The sequence below is a fragment of the Clarias gariepinus genome, chromosome 9 (genome assembly GCF_024256425.1).
Source record: "Clarias gariepinus isolate MV-2021 ecotype Netherlands chromosome 9, CGAR_prim_01v2, whole genome shotgun sequence".
NCBI lineage: Eukaryota > Metazoa > Chordata > Actinopteri > Siluriformes > Clariidae > Clarias > Clarias gariepinus.
The window spans coordinates 32,092,494-32,107,774 of NC_071108.1; the positions used below are offsets into that span (position 1 = coordinate 32,092,494).

The window sequence follows — 15,281 nt, forward strand, 5'->3', positions numbered from 1 at the left end:
CACCTAAAATAGTAAGAGTGTAATCAAGTGGTTCAGCTTATATTAAAGAGACCCAGGGATCTTTGGTCAGCCCTCATTTCAAACCTGACTCGAAAGAAACACGGGCCATTACTTTTTCATTAAGAAGAAAAACAAGAGTTAATTCCTGCTGTGTTGACCCATTCCACACTGGCTGAGATTCAGAGGCACGGGGGTGGGTTACTGGGACATAGGGGGCTGTGCTTTAGAAAAACAGTGGGGTCTGAGGGGCGGAGATGAAGGGATGAGGAGGGGACGAAGGTTAAATAGGCTGGGTAGCTCTCCCCCTTCACTTAAACACACACTCTCTCCCTCTCTCTGTTTCTCCTGCTACCCATGTGTGCATGGTACAGAACTTCACATCGAGACCTCAGTTCACACAGGAAAGGCAACAACTTTCTGCAGTTTTAAAAACACACCTGGACTAAAGGAAGACTTAAGAGGACTTTTTGAAAACTTCTTGGAATCCAGACAGCTTTTAACTTTTGCCCAATGGATCCCACGGAATACCCAGACAGCTATGATTATTATGAAGACAACGAGACAGCGTGTGACTACTCAGAGTGGGAGCCATCCTACTCACTCATCCCTGTTCTCTACATGCTCATTTTCATCCTAGGTCTGTCTGGAAACGGGATGGTCATCTTCACCATGTGGCGTTCGGCCAAGTCCAAGCGCCGTGCTGCAGATGTCTACATTGGTAACCTGGCTCTGGCTGACCTGACCTTTGTGGTGACCCTGCCACTGTGGGCTGCGTACACGGCCCTTGGGTACCACTGGCCCTTCGGTGTGGCACTCTGCAAGATCAGCAGCTATGTGGTGCTAGTGAACATGTATGCCAGTGTCTTTTGCCTCACTTGCTTGAGCTTTGATCGTTACCTGGCCATTGTGCACTCACTGAGCAGCAACCGTCTTCGATCCCGAGGCACAGTGATGGTATCACTTGGTGTCATTTGGCTGCTTTCTGGGACTCTTGCTGCGCCCACTCTGCTCTTTCGTACCACAGTGGATGATGCCGTCAGCAACCGCACCACCTGTGCCATGGACTTCAGCCTGGTGACCCTGAATCAACGCCATGAGTCACTTTGGATCGCAGGTTTGAGCTTGTCATCCTCAGCTCTTGGCTTCTTACTCCCTTTTATGGCTATGACTGTGTGCTACTGCTTAATTGGCTGCACGGTGGCACGCCACTTTGGCCACCTACGCAAAGAGGACCAGAAGAAGCGGCGCCTCCTGAAGATCATTACCACCTTAGTGGTAGTGTTTGCCCTCTGCTGGACGCCTTTCCATGTTCTAAAAAGCATGGATGCTCTGTCATATCTGGGGCTGGCTCCAACATCCTGTGGTTTTCTCCACTTCCTGCTGCTGGCACACCCGTATGCTACCTGCCTGGCGTACATCAACAGCTGTCTCAACCCGTTCCTCTATGCCTTCTTTGACCTACGCTTCCGGTCACGGTGCCTCTGCCTCCTCAGCCTGAAAAAGGTTGTGCACGGTCACGTCAGCTCTGCCTCATCCACACTCAGTGCACAGACCCAGAAGTCCGAGTTGCATTCGCTTGCCACCAAAGTGTGAGGTGAAAGAGAGCAGAAGGAGACTAGGGGAAGTATAAAAAGTGGAGGTGAGAAGAGTAATGGGGAGCAACCAGACGGCTGGTCCATTCTGGTGGCTTGACTCATCCAGGCTGAGCCTCAAAGAAGAATATTATAATTACTAAAAAGATAAAGGACTTTTGAGTCTCTCTATGTATCCATGTCAAGATATGGTCCATATTATGTACAGTGTATAGATAATACTCCCAGGGTTGTGTATTCTACTGTATGAACAGTGGTGTATAAGTGTGTGTATGCGAACTGCATGGGGAGGACTTTTGAGGAGAAACTATTTTTGCATCCTGCTTCAATTTCCAAAACTCCACCAAGGTGACAACAGAGAAATCTAAGACTTCCATGTGATTCTGTGAATGTGTGAGTGTTTATGTACACTGGTCTATGACTACAAATTGTACAGTATTTTCATACTTCAAAAACATCTTTAGCATCTGTAGCACTTGTGTAAAGTGAAGATAAAAATGTATGAGTTTGTATAATGAGCCCTTCTTACTGGCTGTGCTCGTGTGTTTGCTGATGAAAGCTTCAAAGCATGAATGTGTGTGTGTGTGTGTGTGTGTGTGAGTGTGTGTATGCAGGGGGGCAAGTAACTAAAGTAAAGGTGTTGCAGCTTAATTAGATAGTTTAAAGAGTGGTCAAAGACACAGGAGGAGGAGGAGGTGGAGACGGGGCAGACAGACAGATGGCAGCTGACAAATGTCTCTTGGAACGGGAGGCAGGTGAGGAAGGCAGGAGGGGGTCAGTGTGGTGGAGCACTCCAGATAAAGTCGGGCTCATGAAATCTTTTTTTTTTTTTTCCCTGAATTTTCTGTAACTAACTACTGTATTAAATATATTATGAAGCAAAGTAATACTTGCGTCTTGATCTTTTTCCATATGAAGGATATTGATGTGTTAACAATTATCAGTTAATGTAGAGAGGGCAATTTATCAGACCCACGCAATGCGGAAACATTTAAAAAGCACAGGCATACATCCGTTGAGTTGCACGAAATTTACAAATGTCATGACAAACAAGTTTAAATAATGGGGGTAGAGCTGTAATTAAATTAATTTCTTTTACTACAAGGAAAATTATTGTTTAGCATGTAATTAAATGGTCATTTTATTTGCCAGTCCTTAAAAACCTACCTGAATTAAATAATAAAAGATGAAATAATGTGATAGAAATATGCGTAATTGCATATTAAGACACAGTTACAGAACTTTTATTGTGTGATTGTTATATATCTTTCATTGTCATATAAAGGCTATTCAGAATACGAAATTCATATTAAATGCATTCAAAAGAGATGGAAATCCTGAACCCAGGGCAAACAGCAGTTTTACAAGGGGGATGGTTTTTGTCATTTGTTGTAACCATGCTCTCGTATGTCCTCCTACCCACCCCCAAATCAGGTCCTGTAAGCAAAAGCATTATTTAAAAGTGCTGAGACTTCATTTCGGGTCTCTTCTATACATAAACATGTTTAATGAAATAAAGAAAATGACACTTATTTATAAATATATATTACAGTTAATAGAGTTTAATGTTAAAATCAAATAAATATTTAAATGCAAATTACAAAAAGCAGGCAGAGGAATTGCTCTTTTACAGTAGTGGATTTTTTTTTTCTACAGTCACTGAAAAAAAGTTCCAATCCCAAATGATTACATGTTTAGACATGTAGTAGGTTTAATTACACTGGAGCCCTGTGTAATTTAATGCAGGTTGGTGCAAATGTTTGCGTACCCTCGGGATAAAATAATAAAGACACAAAAAATGTGTCTAAAGCAAAAAAATACTTAGTGTTTTAGGTTTCATGTTTGTTCACTCATTTTTTAGAAGTACCAAAAAGATCAAACAGTGTATGTTAAAATATTTATAGTTAAAAAGACACTTATAGCTAAAAAAGAAATACAACAAACAGTGAGCTCATATAACATGTAGCAGGTTGTTAAGTTACTATTGGCTTGAAAATAACAGGCAGGCGGACAACCCGATATAAATTTATGAACTGGTAAGCATAATTAATGCATCATTATAAGGCATTATTAAGTTAGGAAATGTATCACTTTAACTGTATTATGGATTTTATGGATATCTTTAAGTATTTATAACTTTAGAAAAAAGTTACAACAGCTTTTTAACCACTGATTTATTTTTATTTTATTCATAAATTGGGTGATGTGCAAACTTTGCACTTGTGCTTAATTCATCTCTGAGACCAAAAGGTTAGTGCTTCTTTATTAGAATAATTAGATTAAAAAAAAATTAAATGTGCAAGTGATAAATCACTAGATGCCACTTAAGTAAAATAACGATTTGTTGACGCATTTATTAATTGTGCAGTCTTGAAGGAATTAAAGGTGTTAAGGTGGCAAATTTCCTGCGTCTAAATATGCTGTACTACCTATATGTTTAGTTTACACTCTCATCAGATTACAGTAAGCTACATAATCAGCTGAGAATATTTTCTTATATGTCAGTAGTCAGTGGCGTTTCGGTCGCTTTCATGTTGTTTGGAAAAAAGAAAATTGTTTCTTTTTCAGTTACTGGTTTTGAATAGAATTTGACTTGTGTGTGTATCCGAGTTTAGCTAAGAAACTGTCCCATCTCCATCTATGATAGATGAAACTTTAAGGGTGGAGTGGGCCTGCTTCTCCAGAGACACCAGTTCAAGATCAGGTCCAACAGGAACTCTCTCTCTCTCTCTCTCTCTCTCTCTCTCTCTCTCTCGTACACACCCAACATGTGGTCAAAATAATGATGATTTATTTCACCCATTATAACCTCCGACTCCCAAAAAATAAGCTGAAATGAACCTTGTCTTTTTTTGGGGGGTGCGCGCGTGTCCATGCATTGTAAATTTGACATTTTCGGTTAACAAGTATTTATTTCTTTTCTGTTTCTGACTTCGGATCAGAATTTTAATGCATAAGTTAAATAAATAGAAAATAATAAAGTTAAAATAAACTAGCAAAATCGCTTACTCTGCTATCACGATTCTAATTTAGTGGCAAGTCAAAGCATCATTTTTATGTGTTTGTGTGCTTGTGAATATTTAAAATATCTATTGTCTGTTATTTGGTATTGGAAGCAAACTTGTGTGGCGGAAAACTGTGTTTAAGCAAGTACATGAAAACACAAGAGCAAACCAGAATGCATATTGAGAAGCGCTGAGTATTTGTTTCCTGTGAAGATGAATGACCAGCACAGAAAACAGGGAGGGGTGGAATAAACACACACACACACACACACACACACACAGCAAGCTTGTCTCTCTTCACTGAAGCAGATCTGCCATCAAATGCAGATCAAAGCGATGAGGGAGAAACCCTGGATGTTCTTCGCCTATGTCACTGAACTCGGCCACATGAGAAGTGTTAATCCCAAAATAAACATTACTGGATTCTTTTTGGCCAATTTGTCAGTGGAGCGCACATATGCATATGTGATCTGGGAGACAAAGATATAACGAGGTAATCTGATCGGTTAAGAAATTTGGTCAGTGATGTCATCTAAGAAAATAAGCCTTAATATCGAGCTTAGCGAGGGGCTAACCTGTTAACTTTCACACTGAGCTGAGCATCTGGCATAATGACTGTAATCATGATAGCTCAGTGATTAATGTCTTTTCAGGGTGATTATAAGGACGTGAGTTTAAATGCCATACTACCACAGATCCTCTAATACGCATCCAAGTAAAACAAGATTGAATTTCATGAAGGTTAGGGATTACATGACATATAACATTAGGCAATGTATTTTTTTTTCCAGTGTGTGCACAGTGATGTCTCCAAAATGGATCTACAGGGTGATTGACTCGGAAGAGGATCTGAATATTCTGTAATAACTCTCGCTGGGACCAAGCAATCTGAACGAAACTACTACTTGGTATTTGGAGCTTCGAAGATACTGGGACGCCCCTGAGTCAGACTGATAAAGTAGGCGTCAGACAGCTATTGCGTAGTTTAACGCTGTACCCCTCCACTCGATCACTCAATATTCAGGGCCTCTTTCAAGCGAATTACCCTGTAGAACAAGACATACGAAAGAAACCTAGGACCTTAATGGCAATCTTTTAGGAAAGGTTTAAATATTTTGCTAGTGTATTATAAAGTGTGATCATGAGACAGCTGATACACATGTTGTGATCTCGACTAGCCACCATATAAGGCAAAGCTGAAAATGACAAAATGACAACTAAATATTAAAAAAGTATTTCAGCCATCGCTCCAAATTGGCAACACGTTAGCAACAGTAGCTTATTGCTAATTCTAACTAATATCATTCAAGGTTTGCATTAGTAAGTCTTGTTATATAAAAATGTACAGCAAATCTATGGGTGTGAACATTCTTCCCTGACAAATTCCCAGACATTTCTTGTATAAATGCTCCTGCTAATGATTATGCAGCTTGACAAATGAGATCTCCTGGGAAGAACTAGATTCCAGAGGAAACCTTTCCTCCTCTTTTGCGGGACATTGGACACTGGACAGTGGGATTATAAATCATTACTCTTCTCCAGTTTTACACTGTACAGAAAAACATACCAAGCATAAGACTTTAAATTTTTTGTTGTTTGGCCTTCTTTTATGAATTGGGATGAATTGTGCACAAGACAGACTAAGATATGAACTAACATATCAAAAAGGTTGTCTTTGCACATCACTAGCTCCCACTTAAACTTGTATAAGTGGCCAAAAACACCCGATCATCACAGACATACTTCCTCAAATTGTGGCCACAACATTCAGATTACTATTTGTTTGCTGTAGGTTTAAGCTTTCACTCCATTAGAACTAAGAGCACTTTCACATTAGGCATAATTGACTTGTACCGAACCCATTAATGATTGTTCCCCCCTTTCCACTGCCCCACTGGCCAGCATTCACATTATTATTTTTATATGTATACTTGGTTACACTTGTGTTTTTTTACCCTCCAGTACAGCAGGTGGCAGTATGCACCTACATGGTTTGCAAACCACCATTAAAAACAGAAAAGAAAAGAACAAGGACGTTAACTTGTGCGCTACGCCTAATATTGTTGATGTTTTGGGAAAAAGTCTGTAGCAACACTCCCGCGTGCCCTAAAGTATATCAGCTATGGCTTTGTAGGTTAAAGGATGAAACTGGCGCACACAGAGATTTCTGAGGAGAGCAACAGCATTAAACAGTTATAAATGTACGTCACTCTGCATAACGGCGCCTGCCAAATACCCTAAATGTAAATGTCTAATCAGTGATTGGTTCAATTCGATCCATGCCCAAGTACGCTGTGCTGCTGCCAAGACCACCTCCTTAAGTGGACTCGGGCACGGTTCCCAAGCCTGGAACGATTGTGTCCTAAATGATCAAAATGAGTTTGGGGTCAAAAGGAAAGATTCCGGAGTCCTAATATGAAATTACCCTAAGAAGAGCCAACTTGTTTGAGCATGACAATGCCCCCATGCACAAAGCAAGCTCCATGAAGATACAATGTGTTATGGTTGGTATGGAAGAGTGTCCTGCACAAAGTCCTGTGCTTGTTGTGTATGTGCTAAACTGGTAGTTCTAACAGTAAGCTTAATTTATTTCCATGCTAAACTTAAAATACAAGCTTTATAAAACAAACTCTATCTTAGTTAAACAACTTGATTTTGAATAATGGGAAAGGAAATATAATTCCGTATAAATAGTGTGTAATTGGGATAAAACAGAATGAGACCCAAGAAGATATGGGAACATGCTATGTCACTGTCAAAACGCGCTTGTGTGCTTGAGGGTGCAAGATAGTTACAGTTTCTGTTACGTTATCTGTGCTGTTGATTAAAAAAGGGAAGGAGACAGTTTAGGTTAAGGGCAACAGCAAAAAAAATTGAAGAGAGAGACAAACTCTGGAGGACAAAAGGCTCTTTAAAAACGTTCTTAACTTGTGTAGGTGTTTTCTCACGGTTCATTGCACACCAATTACCATGTCGCAAAGTGAACTTATAATCTATGTGCTTGTTTGTGTGTGTATCTGCTGTGTGTGCACATATGTGTGTGTGTTCCAACAACTGCAAACACTCCTAATAATGACCAGAAGCATGCATCCTCCATTATCACTGCTCACACTTCCCTACTCTTGTATTTTTAAATAAGTAAATCAATTTTACTAAATCAAATTTATCAATAAATGGTATTTTATAAAGGACTATCAGCTGTGTGTATAAAGTGTGTAATAATTAAATGCACTTTTTGCATAACTTAAGTTTAGTAAAGGATCTGTTTAATTGGCCATGACATTCTCTTCATTAGTTTTATACTTGAGTGATGAGGCTGCTGTAGTTATTCTCACTTGCTTTAAGTAAGAGTGTTAAACTATTATATGTCACTTTCATCTCATTTTATCTCATCTTATCGCTCATACCGCTTTATCCTGTTTACATGGTTGTCGGGGTCTGGAACCTATCCCAGGAGCGCACTATTCGCGGTACACCCTGGACGGGGTGCCAATCCATCAGAGGACACACACACTGACACGCTCATTTCCACACTACGGGCAATTTGAGAACGCCACCCAACTTAATCTGCATGTCTTTGGACTGTGGGAGGAAACCGGAGGATCTGGAGGAAACCCACCGAGCACGGGGAAAACATGCAAACTCCATGCGATTCGAACCCGAACTCTGGAGGTGCAAGGCAGTCGTGCTAACCCTGAAGGTGATTGTTTTCCAAAATGGCCAACCCATAACATTGCAGTGTTCGGCTACATGGCAAAGTTTGTGATGTAAATCAAAATGTGCCAGATATAAGCTGCATTCGCCTTACAGATACTAAACAAAAGAAGTAAAACTTCAAACAGTCTTGGCTGATCGATTACATTTAGGGTAAATGGTTAATGGAGGACATTTAATTTTGCCAGACTAATCCTTTAAGGATGTTTGTGTGTGTGTGTGTTTAGAGAAGCCAGACCGCTGTGCTCACACATCCCAGAACATCAAAGAGTGGCAAGCTGTCTTCTGATACACACAGCACATTACTACAACAATTTGTTCTCACTCGGGGGTGGAGACAGACGGAGAGAGAGAGAAAGAGAGAGAGAGAGAGATTTAATTAAAAAGCAGTGATGGACACTCTAAACCTAGTAAGTATATCTTTTGCTGGTAAAGACATCCAGACATCAGGTTCCATTGTACACGCTCACATAACTACGTTCAAAGGATAATCTACTATGTGTATGTGTGCATATGCGTGTGTGTATGTGTGTACCCAAGCTGAAAACTCATCTAGACAATAGAGTAGACTCGCCCCTTATCCATCAAAACAAAGAGGCCATGCTAGAGCATAGGTTTGTTCAAGGACACACACACACACACACACACATGTACAGTGATAGAGATGGAAAGAATAACAGGTTCAGAAAGAAAAAACCCAGTGAGTGTGTGTTTCCCAGCCGTCTGCGTAAGAGAGATTAGAACGGCGTCTCAACTGAAAACCTTTACGTCCCTATCATCACGTGTTGATAACGTGTTACGTGATATACGCTAAAATTTAACACACATGCTGCTGTTTTATAGACTGCTGCAAGAAATCACTTTCCCTATGCTTTACGTGAGATCTTATTCAGAGACAGCGCTCAGGGTAATTTTGGCTGTGTGTTCAAATGAAACTGCGGTTTATAGGATAAGAAATACACTTGTAGTTCAAGTAGTACAAACACTGTACCTAGGAATTAGCAAAACCGTTGGAAAGTTGCTAAGGAGAGACCTTTCATAACAAAAACGACCTGTAATTACACTAAGCATATGTCTCATCCTTCAAGGGTAGAGTTTCACACTCATCTCCCCAGAGCTCTAACTTTTTTACTTATTTGGTTGCTAATACCACTGAGTGCTCATCACTTATGTTACAACAGCTATAAACAGTCATCTCATCACTAGCCTTTTCTTTTCTCTCTCTTCCCTTAAATTGTTTACATCGCTGGAGTCTTAAACATTCCAGAAATGAGCCTGCTAAAGTAACAACTTCAACAAGACATTAATCAGCACAGCGCTGTTTTTAGCTCCATATTACCTGGGAAATCAGCTTAACCAATATCACCACAGGTACTTAAGTACAGTAGAGCACTGAAAAACTGAGCAAGTGCTTAGAGGATTGTGGGTAAGTTGCTGAGCCGACCCACGGTAGCGAGTGGAAAATGTCTGTTAGAGACTTCTAAATGGCACAGCTTTTTATCTGGGAAGTGCAGGAAATCTGGACAAAAGTCATGTTTAACCAGGTTATCAAAAAAAAAAAAAAGGTGTTCGTCTGAGGAAATACTGACAAACAGTTTTGTTTGGGGAGACGATTTCTGTTAGAAAACCATTTCGGAAAATTGGACTACTAAACTTTCATAAAAAAGACATTTTTTTGATACGGTCCCAAATTATTTTTCTTATGGGAGCCATTCTTCCTCTCTTTTCTATTTTACAAGGCGAGGTCAATTTAACCCTGGACTTTGAATAAGAAAACACAGTTATGAGACTAAAACCTCCCTTTATTTAATCTCCTGCTACACTAATGTACTTATCCCAGTTTTTCACTAATGCTTGGACACCATCAAGGTAGAAAGTTTTCTCAGTATGCCAGAGCCACGATCGGACTGCCTGCTTCACATCTACAACGCTGGCCTCCAAGAACCCTCCTTTAACGGCCCAAACATGGAAAAGGCTTGGAGCGGGGTCAGGACTGTACAGGGGTGTGGCACTTACTCTTGTAACGTGCAAGTGGGGGCCGAGATTGTAATTCACCAACGTACAGCCTTCATTACAACGCTTGCATCGACTGTGGCTAAGCGTTTTATTACCTATGCCTTCATTCATTTTTATTTTATAAGTCCCGGTCAGACTTGACTGCCCCATGTAGTATAATCATGTTCAGAGGTCTGCTCACATTTATCTCTTCCGCTATCGCTCACATCATTCTGTCCTTCCCTCACCTCAGTTTTCTTCCTCTTATCCCCCATCCGCCCCTCCGCATGCTTCTTTTCCCTTCTTTGTGGTTAGGCTTTCTTTTGATGTTTCATGTGTGTTCTCCACCTCCTCCGTTTTACACCCTAATGAGTTTCAAGACCGCTAATCTAGTGGGCATGAACTCAAAAGCAAAGGGACGAGAAAAGACTAAGCAGTGTTTTTCTGTGCCTACCTGTTTATCATGTTCCTAATCCCTGCTGAAGATTTAAGAGTCTGAAACTGGATCACATTCCAGCAATTTAATGGCATATACCTTGTTAAATATTTGATTTGCCTGGTACAGGGCACCTGCGGGATAACCAGAAGAATGGTGAAACGGCCCCATTGATACGTTTGCAGTGTGTTGTGTCCTCCTGGCCCATATTAATGAGTAGCATGATAAGCTATCTCTAGTTCAGAGTCAGATGTCCCTCGTAAATGAACCTTTTCCACTTCAATTAGACCCGTATAGCGAGCCTGGAGGGGCACACCTGCCCCTAGTGCTGTCCCTTTCCCTTGAGGCATGCATCTCTCATTCTCAAATGGACCCGCCCCGTGACAGGCCATTAGGGTCAAACAAAGCATGCTGATATCTTACCCTGTTCACATTCATGACAACAGAAACCACCAGGTGCCAATACACACATTTACCAATTGATCTATTAATCCAAGCCACGAGGTGACAAAACACTTGAATGAATAACCAGTTTAGGTACTGGATGCAATCTGGGTGTGGGTGATGTGTGAGTGTTTCAGTGTCTTTTTCGACATACAGAGTCGTTTCTCATCTGAGAAAGGTGTCGACACCTTCCTTTCACTTTTACTGGATTGGTTTGATTTATCCATTGTGATTATACCGTAATGTGGATGGAGGAAATCTTAAAGGTTAACCTTCAGTTAAAATCCCTGTGTGTACAGCCAAACTGAACCAACATACCATATCAATATGTGTGTCAGAGTTTTATTCATTGCTTAAATAGAAATACTCAGCCCGATGCTCAGCCCATTTTTTTCACCCCAGTGTGTGTGTGTGTGTGTGAGAGAGAGAGAGATTTTATAAATAGACAATTACACGGATATGCAAGTGTACAATGTACCTAATGATCTAGATGCTAAGGAACATGTTTACAATTGCACATTCACGCAGTTGCCCAATTACCCATTCATGTGGCAGCAGCACAATACTGGTCAAAAGCTTTAGTATGGGGGAAACATTTGACCTTGGAACAGTTGTTGGTGCCAAAAGGACTGGTTTAAGTACTTTAAAAATCTTGTCGCTTACAGAGTTAACACTGGATGTTGGTGCAAAAAAAAACTAAATTTCAAGGCTGATTTAAACCACCAGAATACTTCAGTGGCTCAAATACTGTAACCACTCTTTACCTTCATAGTGAGCAGAAAAGCATCTTAGACAGCATAATACAATAAACCTTAGGCTTTTTCTTTTTAAAGCTACAGGACTGACTCAGAATTTCACCCTTTATGGTGCTTCTGCATGATATAATAACACTTTGATTCCTATAAACAAATAGTTCTATTCAGTACCTCTAATGAACAACACAGTATACATCTGGCTTTCAGAAAAGATCTTTATCAGCCTAGTCATGGTCTTTTGCCCTTTCTGTACCTCAAGCTGTCAAACATAATCAAATATATGAGTCTCCATCCTTCCCTGTCAAGATGAGCAGAGGAAACACGTCGCAGCAGACTTGGGATTTGGGGTTAAATGTCTTGCTCAGGGGCACAAACACAGCAGGACGGTCGTGTTAAAGCAGCGTTTCTCAAAGTCACTGCATATTTTAGGTTTTTACTGCTTTGTCACATCCGACATGAACAATCAAGGGGTTTGAACTACCTGAGGAGTTATATAGGGCCTCTGGTGACTTATATTGGTATGTTTTTTTTCCTTCGAAAGTGTTAAATGTGTTTTTTGTCCTTTTAAAAAAAAAACTGGCTGTTTGACAGCTTCAGTGATCATTGGTGAAGTTTGCAGCCACTTACTTCCACATACTAATGTTTTTTTTTTCTAACTGGGCTGTGAAATGAGTGAATTCCTTATATATTGATTAATAATTTCAGTAAATTCAGTAAAAGTATAGTGTGATAAGTCATAAGTTTATATCCTATTATAACTGACAGTTTTTCTTGGACCTTTCTCTTGCTAGGGGTACCACATCAGACCTTTTAATTTACAAGTTATTTGTATAGGTTTTATGCTGGATACCTTTTTTGTCACAACCCTCGGACTGGCAATAAGGATACCATGCACCTACGGTGGCTGGATATTTGAATGGATATACAGTAGGGTTAAGGGCCTTGCCCAAGGGCCCAATAATAGCACACTGGAAGTGGCAGGGCTTGAATCACAAACCCTCTGATCAGCAACCCAGAGCCTCAACCGCCTGCACTTCCACTGCATCCACTATAATACTGACAATAAAGAAAAAAATTAGAAAACATACTTTTCTTCTTTCCATGATATTCTTCTTCTTGATTTCATTCATATTTTGACTGAAATATTTCAAATATTTGATAGGAGCGAATGTGTTTAAGTAAAATTGTTGAGTAAATGTGCATCTTTTAACATATTATATTATATCAGGTTGAATGGATTCATACAATAATGCAAAAATAATACAATTTCTGAAGTATTTTAATGATTATATTTAAAGTGTAAATATATTGCTGTGGTTCAGGCCTTTAGGGAATATATAATATACATAATATTGTATCTAGCAGACTGCGTGCATGTAGTTTGTTTATTCTCTGCGCGTCTGATGGGTTTTCTCCGGGTACGCCGGTTTCCTCCCACAGTCCGAAGACATGCAGATTAGATTAACTGGCGTTCTCAAATTTCTCATACTACAGGTGCTACTATAGTCATAAAAATAAAAATAAATATAATGGTCACCATTGGCCTCCTCGATCCCTAGTTGGACTTGGTTTTTAAATATAAAAATTATATATTTTTAATTCCTCAAAACCCAGTATGCTTGGCTGGGCAGTCTTTTGGTTCCATTATGTTTATGTGATGTCAGGTCCATGTCCAAATACAGAGACATATGCAGATGTACATGTCATTTCTAGATTTGTAATAAACATCATCTGTAACTGTTGTATAAGTATAAGTTATATTGCATTATAAAATGACTATAAAATGAAAGTAACATATTTGTTTTGCAAGTTTTTTTTAAATATTTTTTTCATCGCTCTAAATACTCAGGTGTGGTAGAGCTGATAGCAAAATGCCAAAGTATGCAGGGGTTCCCCACTTGTGCTTTAGTTCACAAGTTTATTGACAGACTGAAACAAGTTTTAATCCTCAGTATAGCCAAACAATGTTTGAGTCGATGAAGAATGTCGCCAAAGGCACCCTCAGTGTTTTTTTTTTGTTTGTTTTTTAGAGTAAGTTAAGACGGGGAGCGGTCTCTCGGATTGCCCTGAGAACGGTCAGGTCTTCCTCCCTCATTTTGCGGCTTAATGGATTAGACATGCAGTTTCCTGTAGGCTGAATGAATTCAGACAGGATTGTGGCATTTGTGCTGGACAGGTAACACACACACACACACAGCTGCAAAGGATCCTGCATAGTGTGTCTTAAATACACAATCATCCATTATATATGTATGCTCTAAACCGGGGTTTTTCCACTTTTTTGTCTGAGTTGTCAATCATTAAGTAAAAAGTTAATATTTTTAGCTTTTTAAAAGTCAATATGTTTTTTTGGGTGTCTATTTTTTTCTGCTTACACTTTTTAAAATCAGAATCAGAAAGAGTTTTATTGCCAAGTACGCTTGCATGTACAAGAATTTAGTTTTAGTGACAGAGCTTCCAGAACAAAACAAATAACAAGACACAAAACATTTTTTTGATTTTTTTTTTTTTAAGAATGGAGTAGGGTGTGAGATACTTTTAACCTATAAGGGTTAAGGGTTTTTAACCTATAAAAATAGGTTACAGTTACTTAGTTAAAAAATAAACAACAACATTCCTACATACAAATTTATTTAACCCATGATGAATCCATTGCCATCATCATTATCAATCCTCAGTACAGTCATAATAATAATAATAATAATAATAATAATAATAATAATCATAATCATAATAAAAAGGTGAAGATAAAGATGATGATTCAGGACAACATCAACCATATATGTTTAATACTAGCAGGATAGCATAATATTCAAATATTTAATCATTTTAAAAAAAATCTTATTTTCTTTATCGCTCATCCTGTACAGGGTCACGGAAGGCCTGGAGCCTATCCCAGGGAACTCCACAAGGCGGAGTACACCCTGGATGGGGCGCCAATCCATCTTACGGCATACAAGCACACACACTGTGGGAGGAAACTGGAGGAAACCCATGAAGCATGAGGAGAGCATGCAAACTCCACGTACCAGATGAACATGATTCCTGAGGCGGAAATCGAGTGCTCAGTTTCAACAACACCTCCACCCATAACCATCATCAACAACAATAGCACAATGCATTAACCCATGTCCAGGTGTGAAAACTGATTTCCAATCCGGAATGTTTGTTTGTTTTTGGACACTCCTCATTTCAAAGACACTTTACAGCCAGTCAACAACATGGATGGGAATCAATCAAATATCAAATCCCACCCAACCATTAGAAACCTATTGCTTGGGGGAAAGACTTAATAAACATTGCTTGTTTAGCTAATTTGTCAGTTTAGCTAAGTTAGCTG

At 39.5% G+C, this 15,281-nt stretch overlaps 1 protein-coding gene across 1 annotated transcript; it reads left to right on the plus strand.

Moving 5' to 3' along the window:
- Nucleotides 1-324: 324 nt before the first annotated feature.
- aplnra (apelin receptor a) lies at nt 325-2,475 on the plus strand. The gene has a single exon (XM_053503435.1). The coding sequence runs from the start codon at nt 511-513 to the stop codon at nt 1,591-1,593; it is 1,083 nt and encodes a 360-aa protein (XP_053359410.1). The 5' UTR covers nt 325-510; the 3' UTR covers nt 1,594-2,475.
- The last annotated feature ends 12,806 nt before the right edge of the window (nt 2,476-15,281 follow it).

Coding starts and splice junctions, on each gene's coding strand:
- aplnra (XM_053503435.1), top strand. CDS start 511: ATGGATCCCACGGAATACCCAGACAGCTATGATTATTATGAAGACAAC.